Raw genomic sequence first — 14,153 nt, 5'->3', positions numbered from 1 at the left:
CTATTTATAACACTCTATTCATATCCTATTCCATATAAATTTGCATTTTTTGCAATTATATAATTTTAATATTGAGACTTAGAAAATCAATATTACAATGTTAGAAAAATATCGCATTAATTGCCATATCAATATTTTTCACATCCCCGAATGATGAGACTATCGCATAGCAGTTACCATAGCAACACAAATGTAATCACACTATTGGTGCCTAGCGGTTGTAAAAGGTTCAAATAAAGCGGGACCCGCTTGTGTTGACCAACTCATCAAGTCCTGGGGCCTTGTGTTTCAAGCGCGTGCACGCACAAAAACCGGGCGTACGTCCTTCTTCATGACAAAAAAAGAGACATATCAAGAGTGAACGTATGCACATTTCTACAGGCTGTGGATACTTTGGCGACGCACAGAGGCGGTCGCTCGGGTTTTTGTCAACATTTGATTTCAACAATGTACAAAAAGATCGAGGCAAGGACACAAAATTGCCTTTTTCACCAACGCGTACAGCAGCTACTTCATGAAGCTCTCCCGTTGTTGTAATAATAAATTGAGTAATCAAACAAGAGTCAAAGTATTTTGCATCCCGATTGCAAACTAAATAATACATGTTTTTTTACATGAAACCAATCTGCCTGTGAGCACTTTTTGTTGTAATTTACACACAGTAAATGTATATTTCAGGGTAATCCGAGTCACCCACCTCTTCTAAAGTTTTACATGTCATTGCAAGGACTATCTTTTCAAACAGGGTGCAGCACTACTTTATCCCCGGGCTGTTTTGGCCATGCACATCCATCTTCCTCTTCACCTTCTTACATTTCTTGTTTTATTTCAGCCTGTGTTCAAGTCTTGGAGCACAGCACTGACAGCCTGACAATCAGCCTGACAATCACCAAATTGTGATTGGGCAGAGCTCAGGCCAATTCTGATGTATGGCTATTTTTAGTAGGAAATACAAACAACTTTTACTGTATTTTTCGGAGTATAAGTCGCTCCGGAGTATACTGTAAGTCGCACCGGCCGAAAATGCATAATAAAGAAGGAAAAAAACAAATATAAGTCGCACTGGAGTATAAGTCGCAGTTTTGGGGGGAAATTTATTTGATAAAAGCCAACACCAAGAATAGACATTTGAAAGGCAATTTAAAATAAATAAAGAATAATGAACAACAGGCTGAATAAGTGTACGTTATATGAGGCATAAATAACCAACTGAGAACGTGCCTGGTATGTTAACGTAACATATTATGGTAAGAGTCATTCAAATAACTATAACATATAGAACATGCTATACGTTTACCAAACAATCTGTCACTCCTAATCGCTAAATCCCATGAAATCTTATACGTCTAGTCTCTTACGTGAATGAGCTAAATAATATTATTTGATATTTTACGGTAATGTGTTAATAATTTCATACATAAGTTGCTCCTGAGTATAAGTCGCACCCTATGAAAAAAACTGTGACTTATAGTCCGAAAAATACGGTAATACATGAGGCCCGTTGTCCACCGTGTTCTTCTTATTGAGAAGAACTTGCTTAAGCCGATGTCGTCATAAAATGTAAGCCCCAAGGGAGTTATTGCTCTGAAAAATGGGTCAGTTTATTAGGGGGTCAAAAAAATCGATTTTAGAATGAATCACAATGTTTATTTGTAAGGATTCTTAATCGATTAAAAAATATATATATATATATATATATACATACATATATATATCTTATTTTTATTTATTTTAATATGTTCTGTCCAGCCGCTCAGACAAATCATATTGTTGATGTAGATGATCATATTTTTATTTTACTAAACAATACTACTTTTTTTTTTAAGTAATATAAAAAATGATCAGAGCGGTTAATCTGTTTTATGGAACAAGGTAGTTACCGTATTTTCCGGACTATAAATCGCTTTTTTTTTTCATAGTTTGGCCGGGTGTGCGACTTATACGTGAAATTATTAACACATTACCGTAAAATATCAAATAATGTTATTTAGCTGATTCACGTAAGAGACTAGACGTATAAGATTTCATGGGATTTAGCGATTAGGAGTGACAGATTGTTTGGTAAACGTATAGCATGTTCTATATGTTATAGTTATTTGAATGACTCTTACCATAATATGTTACGTTAACATACCAGGCACGTTCTCAGTTGGTTATTTATGCCTCATATAACGTACAATTATTCAGCCTGTTGTTCATTATTCTTTATTTATTTTAAATTGCCTTTCAAATGTCTATTCTTGGTGTTGGGTTTTATCAAATAAATTTCCCCAAAAAATGCGACTTGTACTCCAGTGCGACTTATATATGTTTTTTTCCTTCTTTATTATGCATTTTCGGCCGGCGCGGCTTATACTGCGGAGCGATTTATACTCAGAAAAATACGGTATATAAATTTGGATTGGGGTTTGTCATTTCTTCATAGGGAAAGATGTTAATGTCTCTTGATTTCATGTTAGCATTTACCGTATTTTTCGGACTATAAGTCGCTCCGGAGTATAAGTTGCACCGGCCGAAAATGCATAATAGAGAAGGGAAAAACCATATATAAGTCGCACTGGAGTATAAGTCGCATTTTTTGGGGAAATGTATTTGATAAAAGCCAACACCAAGAATAGACATTTGAAAGGCAATTTAAAATAAATAAAGAATAGTGAACAACAGGCTGAATAAGTGTACGTTATATGAGGCATAAATAACCAACTGAGAACGTGCCTGGTATGTTAACGTAACATATTATGGTAAGAGTCATTCAAATAACTATAACATATAGAACATGCTATACGTTTACCAAACAATCTGTCACTCCTAATCGCTAAATCCCACGAAATCTTATACGTCTAGTCTCTTACGTGAATGAGCTAAATAATATTATTTGATATTTTACTGTAATCTGTTAATAATTTCACACGTAAGTCGCTCCTGAGTATAAGTCGCATCCCCAGCCAAACTATGAAAAAAACTGTGACTTATAGTCCAAAAAATACGGTAGCATTTGGTCCGTCTGTGAGGTTATCAAAGTGCGGGTATCAATCACGGTTTCTCAACAATTTTAATTTAAAACAGTAATACTAACCAACTGTCGAGAGTTTAACTGCGGTTATCATTAATACCGTTTATCGTTGCGCCAAAATAAACAAGTTACACAGTACTTTTTTAATCATTAAGCAGATCATTGAGAGTCAGTTGAGTTGTTCATCTTTACTTTGGATTTCAACATCATTTTTGTAGCATTACCTACCAATTCTGTTAGTTTTGAGTCCAGGAAGAAAACAAATACATTTCTTCCATCCTAAAATGATGTTTCCCAGGTTGGATGTTAAAGGCCTACTGAAAGCCACTACTACCGACCACGCAGTCTGATAGTTTATATATCAATGAGGAAATCTTAACATTGCAACACATGCCAATACGGCCGGGTTAACTTATAAAGTGCAATTTTAAATTTCCCGGGGAACTTCCGGTTCAAAACGCCTTTGGAGGATGACGTATGCGCGTGACGTCGCGAGGTCCACGGAAGTGTTTGGACCCTTTTGGACACAATACACAGAGCTCTGTTTTCTTCGACAAAATTCCACAGTATTCTGGACATCTGTGTTGGTGAATCTTTTGCAATTTGTTTAATGAACAATGGAGGCTGCAAAGAAGAAAGTTGTAGGTGGGATCGGTGTATTAGCGGCTGGCTGTAGCAACACAACAAGGAGGACTTTGTTGGATAGCAGACGCGCAAGCGGCGAACTCACCTTGACTTCCTACATCTCCGGGCCGCCGACCGCATCGTCGATCGCTGGAACGCAGGTGAGCACGGGTGTTGATGAGCAGAGGAGGGCTGGCTGGCGTAGGTGGAGCGCTAATGTTTTTATCATAGCTCTGACGAGGTCCCGTTGTTAAGTTAGCGTCGTTAGCAACAGCATTGCTAGGCTTCGACAGGCGTCGAATACACATTAACCGTGTATTTACATGTCCAGTGTTTGGTTCGGTGTCTCCTGATAGTAGTATTGTTGATCTTCTGTCTATCCTTCCAGTCAGGGATTTATTTATTTTGTTTCTATCTGCATTTGAGACAGATGCTATCACGTTAGCTCATGCTAAAGAGCTTCGTCGATGTATTGTCGTGGAGATAAAAGTCACTGTTAATGTCCATTTCGCCTTCTCGACTCTCATTTTCAAGAGGATATAGTATCCGAGGTGGTTTAAAATACAAATCCGTGATCCACAATAGAAAAAGGAGAGAGTGTGGATTCCAATGAGCCAGCTTGTACCTAAGTTACGGTCAGAGCGAAAAAAGATATCTCTTGAACTGCATTCTAGTCCGTCACTCTAACGTTCCTCATCCACGAATCTTTCATCCTCGCTCAAATTAAAGGGGTAATCGTCACTTTCTCGCTCCTAATATCTCTCGCTCCATTGTAAACAACGGGGAATTGTGAGCAGCACTACCGCTTGTGACGTCACGCTACTTCCGGTAGGGGAAAGGTTTTTTTTTTATCAGCGAGCAAAAGTTGCGAACTTTATCTTCGATTTTCTCTACTAAATCCTTTCAGCAAAAATATGGCAATATCGCGAAATGATCAAGTATGACACATAGAATGGATCTGCTATTCCCGTTTAAATAAATAAAATTCATTTCAGTAGGCCTTTAAAGTAAGGCAAGGAAAATGGGGGCAATGAAACAAACCAAAATACACAAATTAGTCAGAAATTGTTACTGCACAGTGCACGCCTCAGCTGGAAAGAAGCATAACGGCCCTAAGTGCAAAATGAAAACACTTTGAACCCAAAGTCAAGTTGGTCTTTATTAGCACTTATTTCATATATGTTAAACCCTCGGTTGCTGTAAAATGACATTTTCAGGGTTGTACAGGTTGGATTTGTCAAGGTCCCTCCCCTGTTCAGACACGTGAGCACCGCAAGCACTGCTCGTGCCCTCACTGGGTGAGATTGACATGTTATAAAAAAATGAGACCTTATAATTACATGGGACATTGCATGAACTTGGCCAACAAGCTTGGCCATGTTATATACAAGGAGGAGGTCAAATGAGGGTGAGTGGCACGACACTAACATGATGAAGGTCTTCTTGCGGCGCCGTCTTAAAGCAACAGTGTAGTCCACTCCCAAAATACTTTTTGTGGCTGAGCCGGTTTGAAGGGGGCCTGTGCCGCCGCGTATGCTAGTAGTAATGTCGGGACGGGCAGAGTCCATAGTCGAACAAGAAAAATAGGTAGAATCCAATCGAGCCATATTTACCATTTACATGTGTAGGTTTCTTTCTAATCGTTTCTTGTTGATTTGATGATAAACGTATGTGTCAGTGCTGTGTTGGTGTATTGTTTACTTTCACAAGACTCCCTGGTGGCCAGCACAGAGAGAAAGAGAAGGAAAATTGACCTATTTTACATACAATAGAAACAGCTGAAGAAAAGGGGCACAGTGCCTGGATATGTCCACAAGGAGGAGCACCTGACCTGATTGGGCCAAGCAGACGAAAGGGGCCGAGTTTTGAAGGGAGAAGTGTGTCCATCTCATCGGTCTCCAGGTTTTGTTTTTTTAAGTCTTTGCCCCCTCATTTCCTTCCTCTTCCCTGCAGGGGTTGAAGTGTGTCTGACTGGCCCTGATGACACTGAAAGACTGCTGGTTTTACTCTGAGCGAAGAAAATAAAAGGCAGATAGCAGAGACTGAATAAAGATACTTCAGTTACAGCATTTTTTAATACATTGTTGTCACACAAAAAAATATTTTGGGGACTGGTTTAGTTATCCAATCCATAACCATTGTGGGATGAATAAAGTCTATCCTAAGGCAGTCCTTCTCAAATTGTGGGGTGGGACCCCTAGGCAGGGGGGGGGGGGGCACTATAATAATATACCGTAATTTCCGGACTATAAGCCGCACCTGACTATAAGCCGCACCAGCTACCGTAATTTCTGGACTATAAGCCGCACCTGACTATAAGCCGCACCAGCTAAATTTAGGGGAAAATACAGATTGCTCCATATATAAGCCGCACCCGACTATAAGCCGCAGGGTTTTGATGTGTAATTAGCGTAGTATATAGGGGATCCTGCTACCACGGAGGGGATTGTCGGGACAGAGATGACTGTTTGGGAACGCAAAGCGTCCCATTTATTAACAATAAATCTTTCAATCATTCAATCAAACTTTCACATCTTTGACATGGCGAACAGCATTCGTGCAGAGTACAAATAATACAACGGTGCAAAGTAATACAAAGTGCTCGCCTGTACGTTATCAAAATAACCAGCCTACCGGTATATGAAAAGTCAGTCTTTAATCATTGTGTCATCGTCTTCCTCCTGCGTACTAAAACCACAGAAATCCTCTTCGTCGGTGTCGGAGAAGAACAGGCCGTAAATAAGCCGCACCCTTGTATAAGCCGCAGGGACCAGAACGAAGGGAAAAAGTAGCGGCTTATAGTCCGGAAATTACGGTAAATTTAGGGGAAAATACAGATTGCTCCATATATAAGCCGCACCCGACTATAAGCCGCAGGGTTTTGATTTGTAATTACCGTAGTATATAGGGGTTCCTGCTACCACGGAGGGGATTGTCGGGACAGAGATGACTGTTTGGGAACGCAAAGCGTCCCATTTATTAACAATAAATCTTTCAATCATTCAATCAAACTTTCACATCTTTGACATGGCGAACAGCATTCGTGCAGAGTACAAATAATACAACGGTGCAAAGTAATACAAAGTGCTCGCCTGTAAGTTATCAAAATAACCAGCCTACCGGTATATGAAAAGTCAGTCTTTAATCATTGTGTCATCGTCTTCCTCCTGCGTACTAAAACCACCGAAATCCTCTTCGTCGGTGTCGGAGAAGAACAGGCCGTAAATAAGCCGCACCCTTGTATAAGCCGCAGGGACCAGAACGAGGGGAAAAAGTAGCGGCTTATAGTCCGGAAATTACGGTATTTTAAAAAACTTGCTTCGAAAAACTATGCACTACAAAACATTTCTAACATCCTCATTTAGAAAATACTTTTTTTTTTAAACGCACATATTTTTTGTAAAATTGTTGTTTTGTAGGTAAAAGTATTTTATATAATTATGCTGAATTAATGTTTCTAATAAAATTTAATTTGTTATAATTTATTCAGTTTTTTTAATTTTATTTTGCAGTTTCAAATGATTCAAGGGGTCAAAAAAAAAAAAAACTGTTTAGTTTAAATAAGGATTAAACTTTTTTTTATTTCAGACAGATGCACTTTGTCTCTTTTCGGTTACAGACTAAAAAACAATGTTAATAAAGTTATTCTTTGTAGTAAATTGATCTATATTTCTTGTATTTTTAACGTTAATAAGGATACAATGTTGTGCAGAGGTGTACTCATAAAAATGCCATAGACAAATGATAGTATTTATAGTCACAGCGGAGAGTGGCCCGGTGGCCCTAACAGAAAATAACTGCAAAGAACTATCCTAATTCAACCATGTGGTTTTAGCGTCACAAAAAACTGAATCCTTTTCTCGTTCTTTCAGAAAATAAATTCTCGTCTAATTATACCTGCACTGCAAAAACTGAAATCTAAGTAAGATTAAATATCTCAAATAAGGGTTATATTTGTTTATTTTCTGTCTGATAAGATAATTCTTATCACTAAGCAGATTTTATGTTAGTGTTTTACTTGTTTTAAGGGTTTTGGTCCTAAATGATCTCAGTAAGATATTACATCTTGTTGCTGAGATTTGATGACCTATATTGAGTAAAACATGCTTGAAACTAGAATATCAACTGATGCAAAGCTGTGTCATCAACACTCACAAGTATAAAACTACATTTTGAAAGTATTAATTTCTTACTTCAAGCATATAAAAAAAATCATGATGCCGAGCGCATATCATTATGTCAAGATAATGGCACTAGCATTTACTTAATTTAAGAATATTTTTCAACATATTGAGCAAAAAGGTCTCCATTTTTTTCTACCAAGAAAAGTGCACTTGTTATTAGTGAGAATATACTTATTTTAAGGTATTTTTGGGTTCATTGAGGTTAGCTAATTTTACTTGTTTTGGAAAGTCTTGACAAGCCGAATTTTCTTGTTCTATTGGCAGATAATTTTGCTAAGTTCAAATAAAATACCCCTAATTTTTGTTTAGTTTTTTCTTGTTTTTGAACACTGACTTTTTGCAGTGTGTCAACCATCTCATTTTTGCTGGGAAATCCGATTTATGTCCTTCGTTCCAGGTCCCATTTTTTCCCCAGATTTTTCTCTCCATGAAAAAAAATCCTTACCAATGTCCGCTCGATGCAAGCTTCTGCAACACTCGGGGCAACACGTGTTCGGGACAGCAGCGCGCCGAATTGCATGTTATGTGATTCAATCAAATCAACAACGCGAGAGAGATGGATGCACATTAAAGGGGAACTGCACTTTTTGGGGAATTTTGCCTATTATTCACAATCTTTATGAGAAACAAGAACACTTATGTCTTTTCTCAGGATTCTGAAGACAAAAAAACAAACGCTTGCAAGATGTGGCTGATACGAGTCATGGTAGCCTTCAAAACCTTCCGTCAACTTTTTATATACACGCTGCAAATAAATATATAATGTAGTAACAGAAACCTTCATAACAACATGTGATATGTACAAACCCCGTTTCCATATGAGTTGAGGAATTGTGTTAGATGTATCTATTGTTATTACTATTATTATTATTATTTCACCTTTGGTTTATTTGTTACAAATTTTTTAATGTTATTTTAAACTATTTTTAAAGTCGAGTTTTGGTGGTAGAATAAATACTCATGTTTTCAAATTAATGAATAATCGTGTTATCAAAATAATAGTGATTATTATTTTTGCCATTATCGCCCAGCCCTACCTGATGTTGTGTATCATTTGCAAAGAAACACACATTTGTGCCAACATTATATGCTGTTAAAGTTATAATTCTGGAAATACTGCCAGATTTACACTATGGGTTCCTTGGCTCTGGCAAAGCTCTCTGGAACGTCTTGTAATTGCTGTTGTGTCTTGTCTGTGTTTGGAACGCTGGAAGCAACCGTGGAGAAAGACTGTAGCTTGGAAGCAGAACCATTTTCAAGTGGATTTTAGAAGTAGTTTGATCCTTTTTGAACTGCAAATATGCTTGGGTCGAGTTTTAATGGCAAAACCAGCATATGCAATGGACTGAATAAGACCACTCACATTTGAACATCAATCTACAGTATTTAATGAGCTTATTTCCATTAGGTAAACCACCACTCAGCTTTAGGCAAAGTTAAGTGGATTTGTACTAACTTGTTCATATTCATTACTTTAAAAAGTATCTTGAACATGTCTCAATCTGACAGATATGGTATCGCTTACCCTAACATTGACAACACCTGCATCATTGGTTGGACTGGACTGACCTTATGTTAGCTTCTTGGCTTTGTTGTAAAGCGAGTCCACCACCTTGCTCATGTTGTGAACGGTCTCCAGTGCTGCCTCGTACGTCTTGTCCACCACAGGTTCCTCAAAGACAATGAGCACGCCTTCACCTTGGTCTAAAATACCTGTCAACAGAAGCAAGGATAGTGAATATGAAAACTTGGGGTCAGGTGGCTGAAGTTGGCCTACAGCACAGGTTTTGAAAGTGTGAGGCACACTTTTCCCCCCTTGAGGGTCCCAGGGTACTTCAGGTGAGGTATGGGATGGAGTGGTGCTGTAAAATGACAGGAAAATGCAGATACGCCTTAACGCCACTAGGTGGCGACAAAGGACCAGATGACTCAGAGCCGTGTATGGAGAGAGTATGGCCAACATGTTTGAAAGTTGGCCTCAAAATGGCACTGTGTAGTCATAACTACAGACCGTGGGCCAAGTGCGGCCCACCCGCATCTTCAAATTGGCCCGCGAGACGTTGCAAGTTTAATAAAGATTTTGGCCTGTGAGATGATGCAAGTTTAATAAAGATTTGGGCCCGCGAGGTACCTCCAGCTTAATTTAAAATTTCTGTCTAAATGCCGCTAATTTGTCGCCATATTGTAGACAACGTGAGTAAATCAGGTCGATGACCAGGAAATGTACTTTGAAGCAACCACATAATTGACTTATATGACCCAATTCAAACAACTTTTCCCACTCATGGCGCAAATAAACTCCCCCCAAAAATTGGATCAAATAAAATAAAAAATCAACACACGGTCAGACATAACACACCCTGCTCACTGAACTTTGTGGATATTATGAAACAGGTTCAAAGACCACTCATACAATTCAAAATTACACCCATTTAAATTCAATGCAAAACACTTTCTCCACACTTATACTGTTTGCCGCATTTTAGCTGCTTGATATTTCTGACTGATTACAAAACTTTAGTAAACAAGGTAGGAGTCAAACTTTCACATACTCTTAATATCCACATATATATATTAGGGCTGCAACTAACGATTAATTTGATAATCGATTAATCTGTCGATTATTACTTCGATTAATCGATTAATAATCGGATAAAATAGACAAACTACATTTCTATCCTATCCAATATTTTATTGAGAAAAAAAACAGCATACCGGCACCATACTTATTTTTATTATTGTTTCTCAGCTGTTTGTAAATGTTGCAGTTTATAAATAAAGGTTTAGTAAAAAAAACAAAAAACAAACAAACAAACAAAAAAAATGTATTAAAAAAAAACAACAACAAAAAAAACCTCTGCGCATGCGCATAGCATAGATCCAACAAATCGATGACTAAATTAATCGGCAACTATTTTAATAATCGATTTTAATCGATTAGTTGTTGCAGCCCTAATATATATATATATATATATATATATATATATATATATATATATATATATATATATATATATATATATATATATATATATATATATATATATATATATATACACACTTTTGTGTTTATTATTGCAGCAATATGGTTATTAAAGTTAAGGATTTTTGTGATTTCTGGTCGTTTGTGAGCGCACCAATGTGACCTGTGTGTGTGTGCAGTGCAGTTCAGCTTCTTAATAAAGAGAAAGTTGTACCGATCTCCTCCTTGTTATGTTTGTTTCATATACAGTACTGTATAGCCGTGGTCCCCAACCACCGGTCCGGGGTCCGGCACCGGTCCTTGACGCATTTGCTACCGGGCCGCACAGAGACATTAAATAATTTACAACCGACCGCCTTTTCTCCTACATAACTTTAACCAGTCCCACCAGACACACCAATAAGCTTGATCATAGATGTATTATACAACTCCTGATAGGAAGTCGCCATTTGCTAAATGTGTTACATCTTTTTTACATGGGACAATGCACATTAATAAACAGACAAAATGTAAAGGTGCCAAATCATAGCCTAAAGCTAGGTTCCATCTGCAGTCTGCGGCAGGTTGATGACCTACAATGAGGGCAGGTCAGGAACAAAGTGACCACAGTAGTTAAATTGCATAAAGCAGATGGAGAAGTGCTAAACTGTTGCATATAATAATTTTACTGTAGGAATAAAATAAACATATCCTTTGGCCTAGTAAGTTAAAGTGCTGGTTTTACTGCACATAGTCATATTACACAATAGTTAGCGCAACAGTTAACAAATGTATTGAAGCATTGAAAATTGGACCAAAAAAAGCTAACATTGCTATAACTACATATAAAATATGGCACAATTTTGCTAACATTCAAAGATTAGCTTCCATACGAATGGCCCATCAAATCTTAAATAACACTGCACCAGCGCCACTTAAGCACTTTGTCCAGTTTACATCTGCTGTGACGAGTAAAAACACACAGGCCTCCACCAGGAGGCAGTGTAGCATACCGAGATTTAAAAACTATTTTGCACAATCAGACTTTTCATATAAAGCGATAAAGGAATGGAAGAACAACAACAAACTTGAAAAATCAAACAGATTACTCTTCATTCACTGTTGAACTTAAAAAGTGGCTTTGGGGCAATCAAAGCTGCTCACACGGTCACTGAGGTGGGCACTATGTTTGACCCACATGTCAACTTAATGTGTATTATATTTATGCATGAGAGCACTTTGTTGTAAGCTGTGAGTTGTGTCTGTTAAAATCGTGGTTGTTTTTACAAATGATGACAGATGCGAACAAGAGCATGTATTGTCTATGTGTAATGATGTAAATGTGGGGTGGTTGTAATGTATAAGTATGTGTCAATGAAAGGGCATTTTATGACTTTTCTTAATTTGATTACATGCTATAGTATAATTTTATTGTTATAAATTTATTTCATGTTTTTGTATATTTTTAATTTAGGTAACATGGGACTGCAGATGGAAATGAGCTATTTAGTTATAGTCTGGTGCAGAACATATCTGTCTTTGAGCTTAATGTCTCTGTGCATTGTCCCTTCAAATAAAGATTAAGCTAAACAAAATACCAATACATAACTTTTATAATGGAAATAGAAATGCACATAAATCTATTGGAACTAATGGCAAGTATTTCTAGCTTTATTTAATATCCATGCTCTTGTCCTTGAATGTGATGTATCACCTATAAAACCATCAGATACTAAAGCCAAAAAAAAAGCCTACTACTAGCAAAAATGAGTAAAAAACTAAAGTCAATGGAGAGCTTTTTTGCAAAGGGAAAAGGTCAGGGGTTTCCCACTAATTCAACGTTATTGTGACTTTTTTCATGCATTAATTTTTCATGCACAGCCCTTGATTGATTGATTGATGCACGAATTTACTATATCTATCTGCCACACGTGGAAGGCCGGTCCTTGAAAACAAAGCCTACATTAAACCGGTCCCTGGTGCAAAAAAGTTTGGGGACCTCTGCTGTTTAGCACATTATATTGCGTTCAAAGTGTACAACCCTTCACTAAAACATGAAATGTTGTTGAGGCTGGAACCCATAATCATATTTAAATTGTTGCTTATGGAGAAATTATACAAACTTTACGATTCACAAACCCCGTTGAAGAACCGTTCGTAAATCGAGGCTCCACTGTACAAAAATCTGAAACCTCGAAAATGTATCAGATAATTCCTATTATTCAAAAGAGAAGCTTCCGCCATTAAAGACAGGCAGTTACAGTAAAAGGGTTCTGCTTGTGTGTGTGTGGGGTAGTCATTTTTAATAAATAATTGGAGCTTTATCATTCCTAACTGGAAAGAGCCTCAGTAACATACCATGAAACTTTTCGTCCAGAATCATCTGTGATAATTTCTTCTCGACATCTCCCTAGAAGAAAGACCCTGTCAGATTCTGCTCATTTCACTGCACACACTAAAGGAAATTCTGCATATTAGTCATGATCAAGCATGTTACACACGTTAAAGGACAACTACCTTGGAGAGTTTAATGAGGGAGGAAATGTGTGCTATCTGGTAGAGAAAAGACAAAATAGATTTTAAATCCGGCTCATCAGATTGACTGAGATGATCAAATTATGCAAATGAAAACAAACAAAATGAAACTGAAAATGACTTTGATCTGTTGTGAAATGCTCACCTGCACCCTGGAGAAAGGTTCAATGACCCTGATGAGGTTCTGCTCCAGCAAGTTGTCGTAAAGTTTGGTGAGATGGGTTCGGATAATAGGATCCTCCCTCAGTTCTGCTTTGTAATCGGTGAGTGCCTGTGGAAGGACGGGGTCAGAATATTACACACATTATGTTCTCGACTGGCTCAGTAAGGTGCCCAAGCAGAGAATAAGCTAAACCAGGGGTCTGCAACCTGTGGCTCTTTCATGCCTCTGTCCTGGCTCCCTTTGGCTTGCCTTTGACACACAATTTCCATAAATAATGGTAATTTAATTTTAATTAATTATATTTTAATGTTACAGTTGTTATTTTGGAGACTTTTGTGATCTTGTAATATAAACAAAATGGAACGTATTTTAATATATGGTCGATTGAGATGTATGTCACAACCAACGTTCCCTGAAAGGTGCGCGCCTGTGCAATTGCGCACTGCTCAAGCGTCCTCTGCGCACGGCAAATCTATGCCACGCACAAAATGAAATAAAAAAATAAGCGCATAACAATTTTCGACACGACACGGACACAACAGAGAAAACAGTTTTCTTCATCATTGTTCAAATATTGTAACAACGTCTGTGGAGACGCTTTGAGGACATGAATTCCATCCATCACTTTACTGAGCAAAACTCTTTATTGTCGGCCATAAACACATCACCAAA

The 14,153-nt window shown here is 37.6% G+C and overlaps 1 protein-coding gene across 2 annotated transcripts in view; it reads right to left on the bottom strand.

The window, feature by feature from the left end:
- Positions 1 to 4,777: 4,777 nt before the first annotated feature.
- The window catches only part of LOC133642699 (26S proteasome non-ATPase regulatory subunit 11A-like), a 28,799-nt gene continuing 19,423 nt past the window's right edge, over positions 4,778 to 14,153 (bottom strand). The window contains exons 9-13 of one of the 2 annotated variants that reach the window (XM_062037054.1): positions 13,464 to 13,589; positions 13,301 to 13,336; positions 13,142 to 13,193; positions 9,391 to 9,534; positions 4,778 to 5,614 (exon numbers count right to left, since the gene is read on the bottom strand). In XM_062037054.1, the coding sequence (XP_061893038.1) occupies positions 9,392 to 9,534; positions 13,142 to 13,193; positions 13,301 to 13,336; positions 13,464 to 13,589 (357 nt within the window). In that variant the 3' untranslated portion in view covers positions 4,778 to 5,614; position 9,391. Of the gene's footprint in view, positions 5,646 to 9,390; positions 9,535 to 13,141; positions 13,194 to 13,300; positions 13,337 to 13,463; positions 13,590 to 14,153 lie in introns of both variants that reach the window. The other variant, XM_062037053.1, reaches the window with a different exon arrangement.

Source organism: Entelurus aequoreus, linkage group LG25 (assembly GCF_033978785.1).
Source record: "Entelurus aequoreus isolate RoL-2023_Sb linkage group LG25, RoL_Eaeq_v1.1, whole genome shotgun sequence".
Taxonomy (NCBI): Eukaryota; Metazoa; Chordata; class Actinopteri; order Syngnathiformes; family Syngnathidae; genus Entelurus; species Entelurus aequoreus.
The sequence above is the reverse complement of the archived record's forward strand: the minus strand, read 5'-3'. Positions and strand labels throughout refer to the sequence as shown.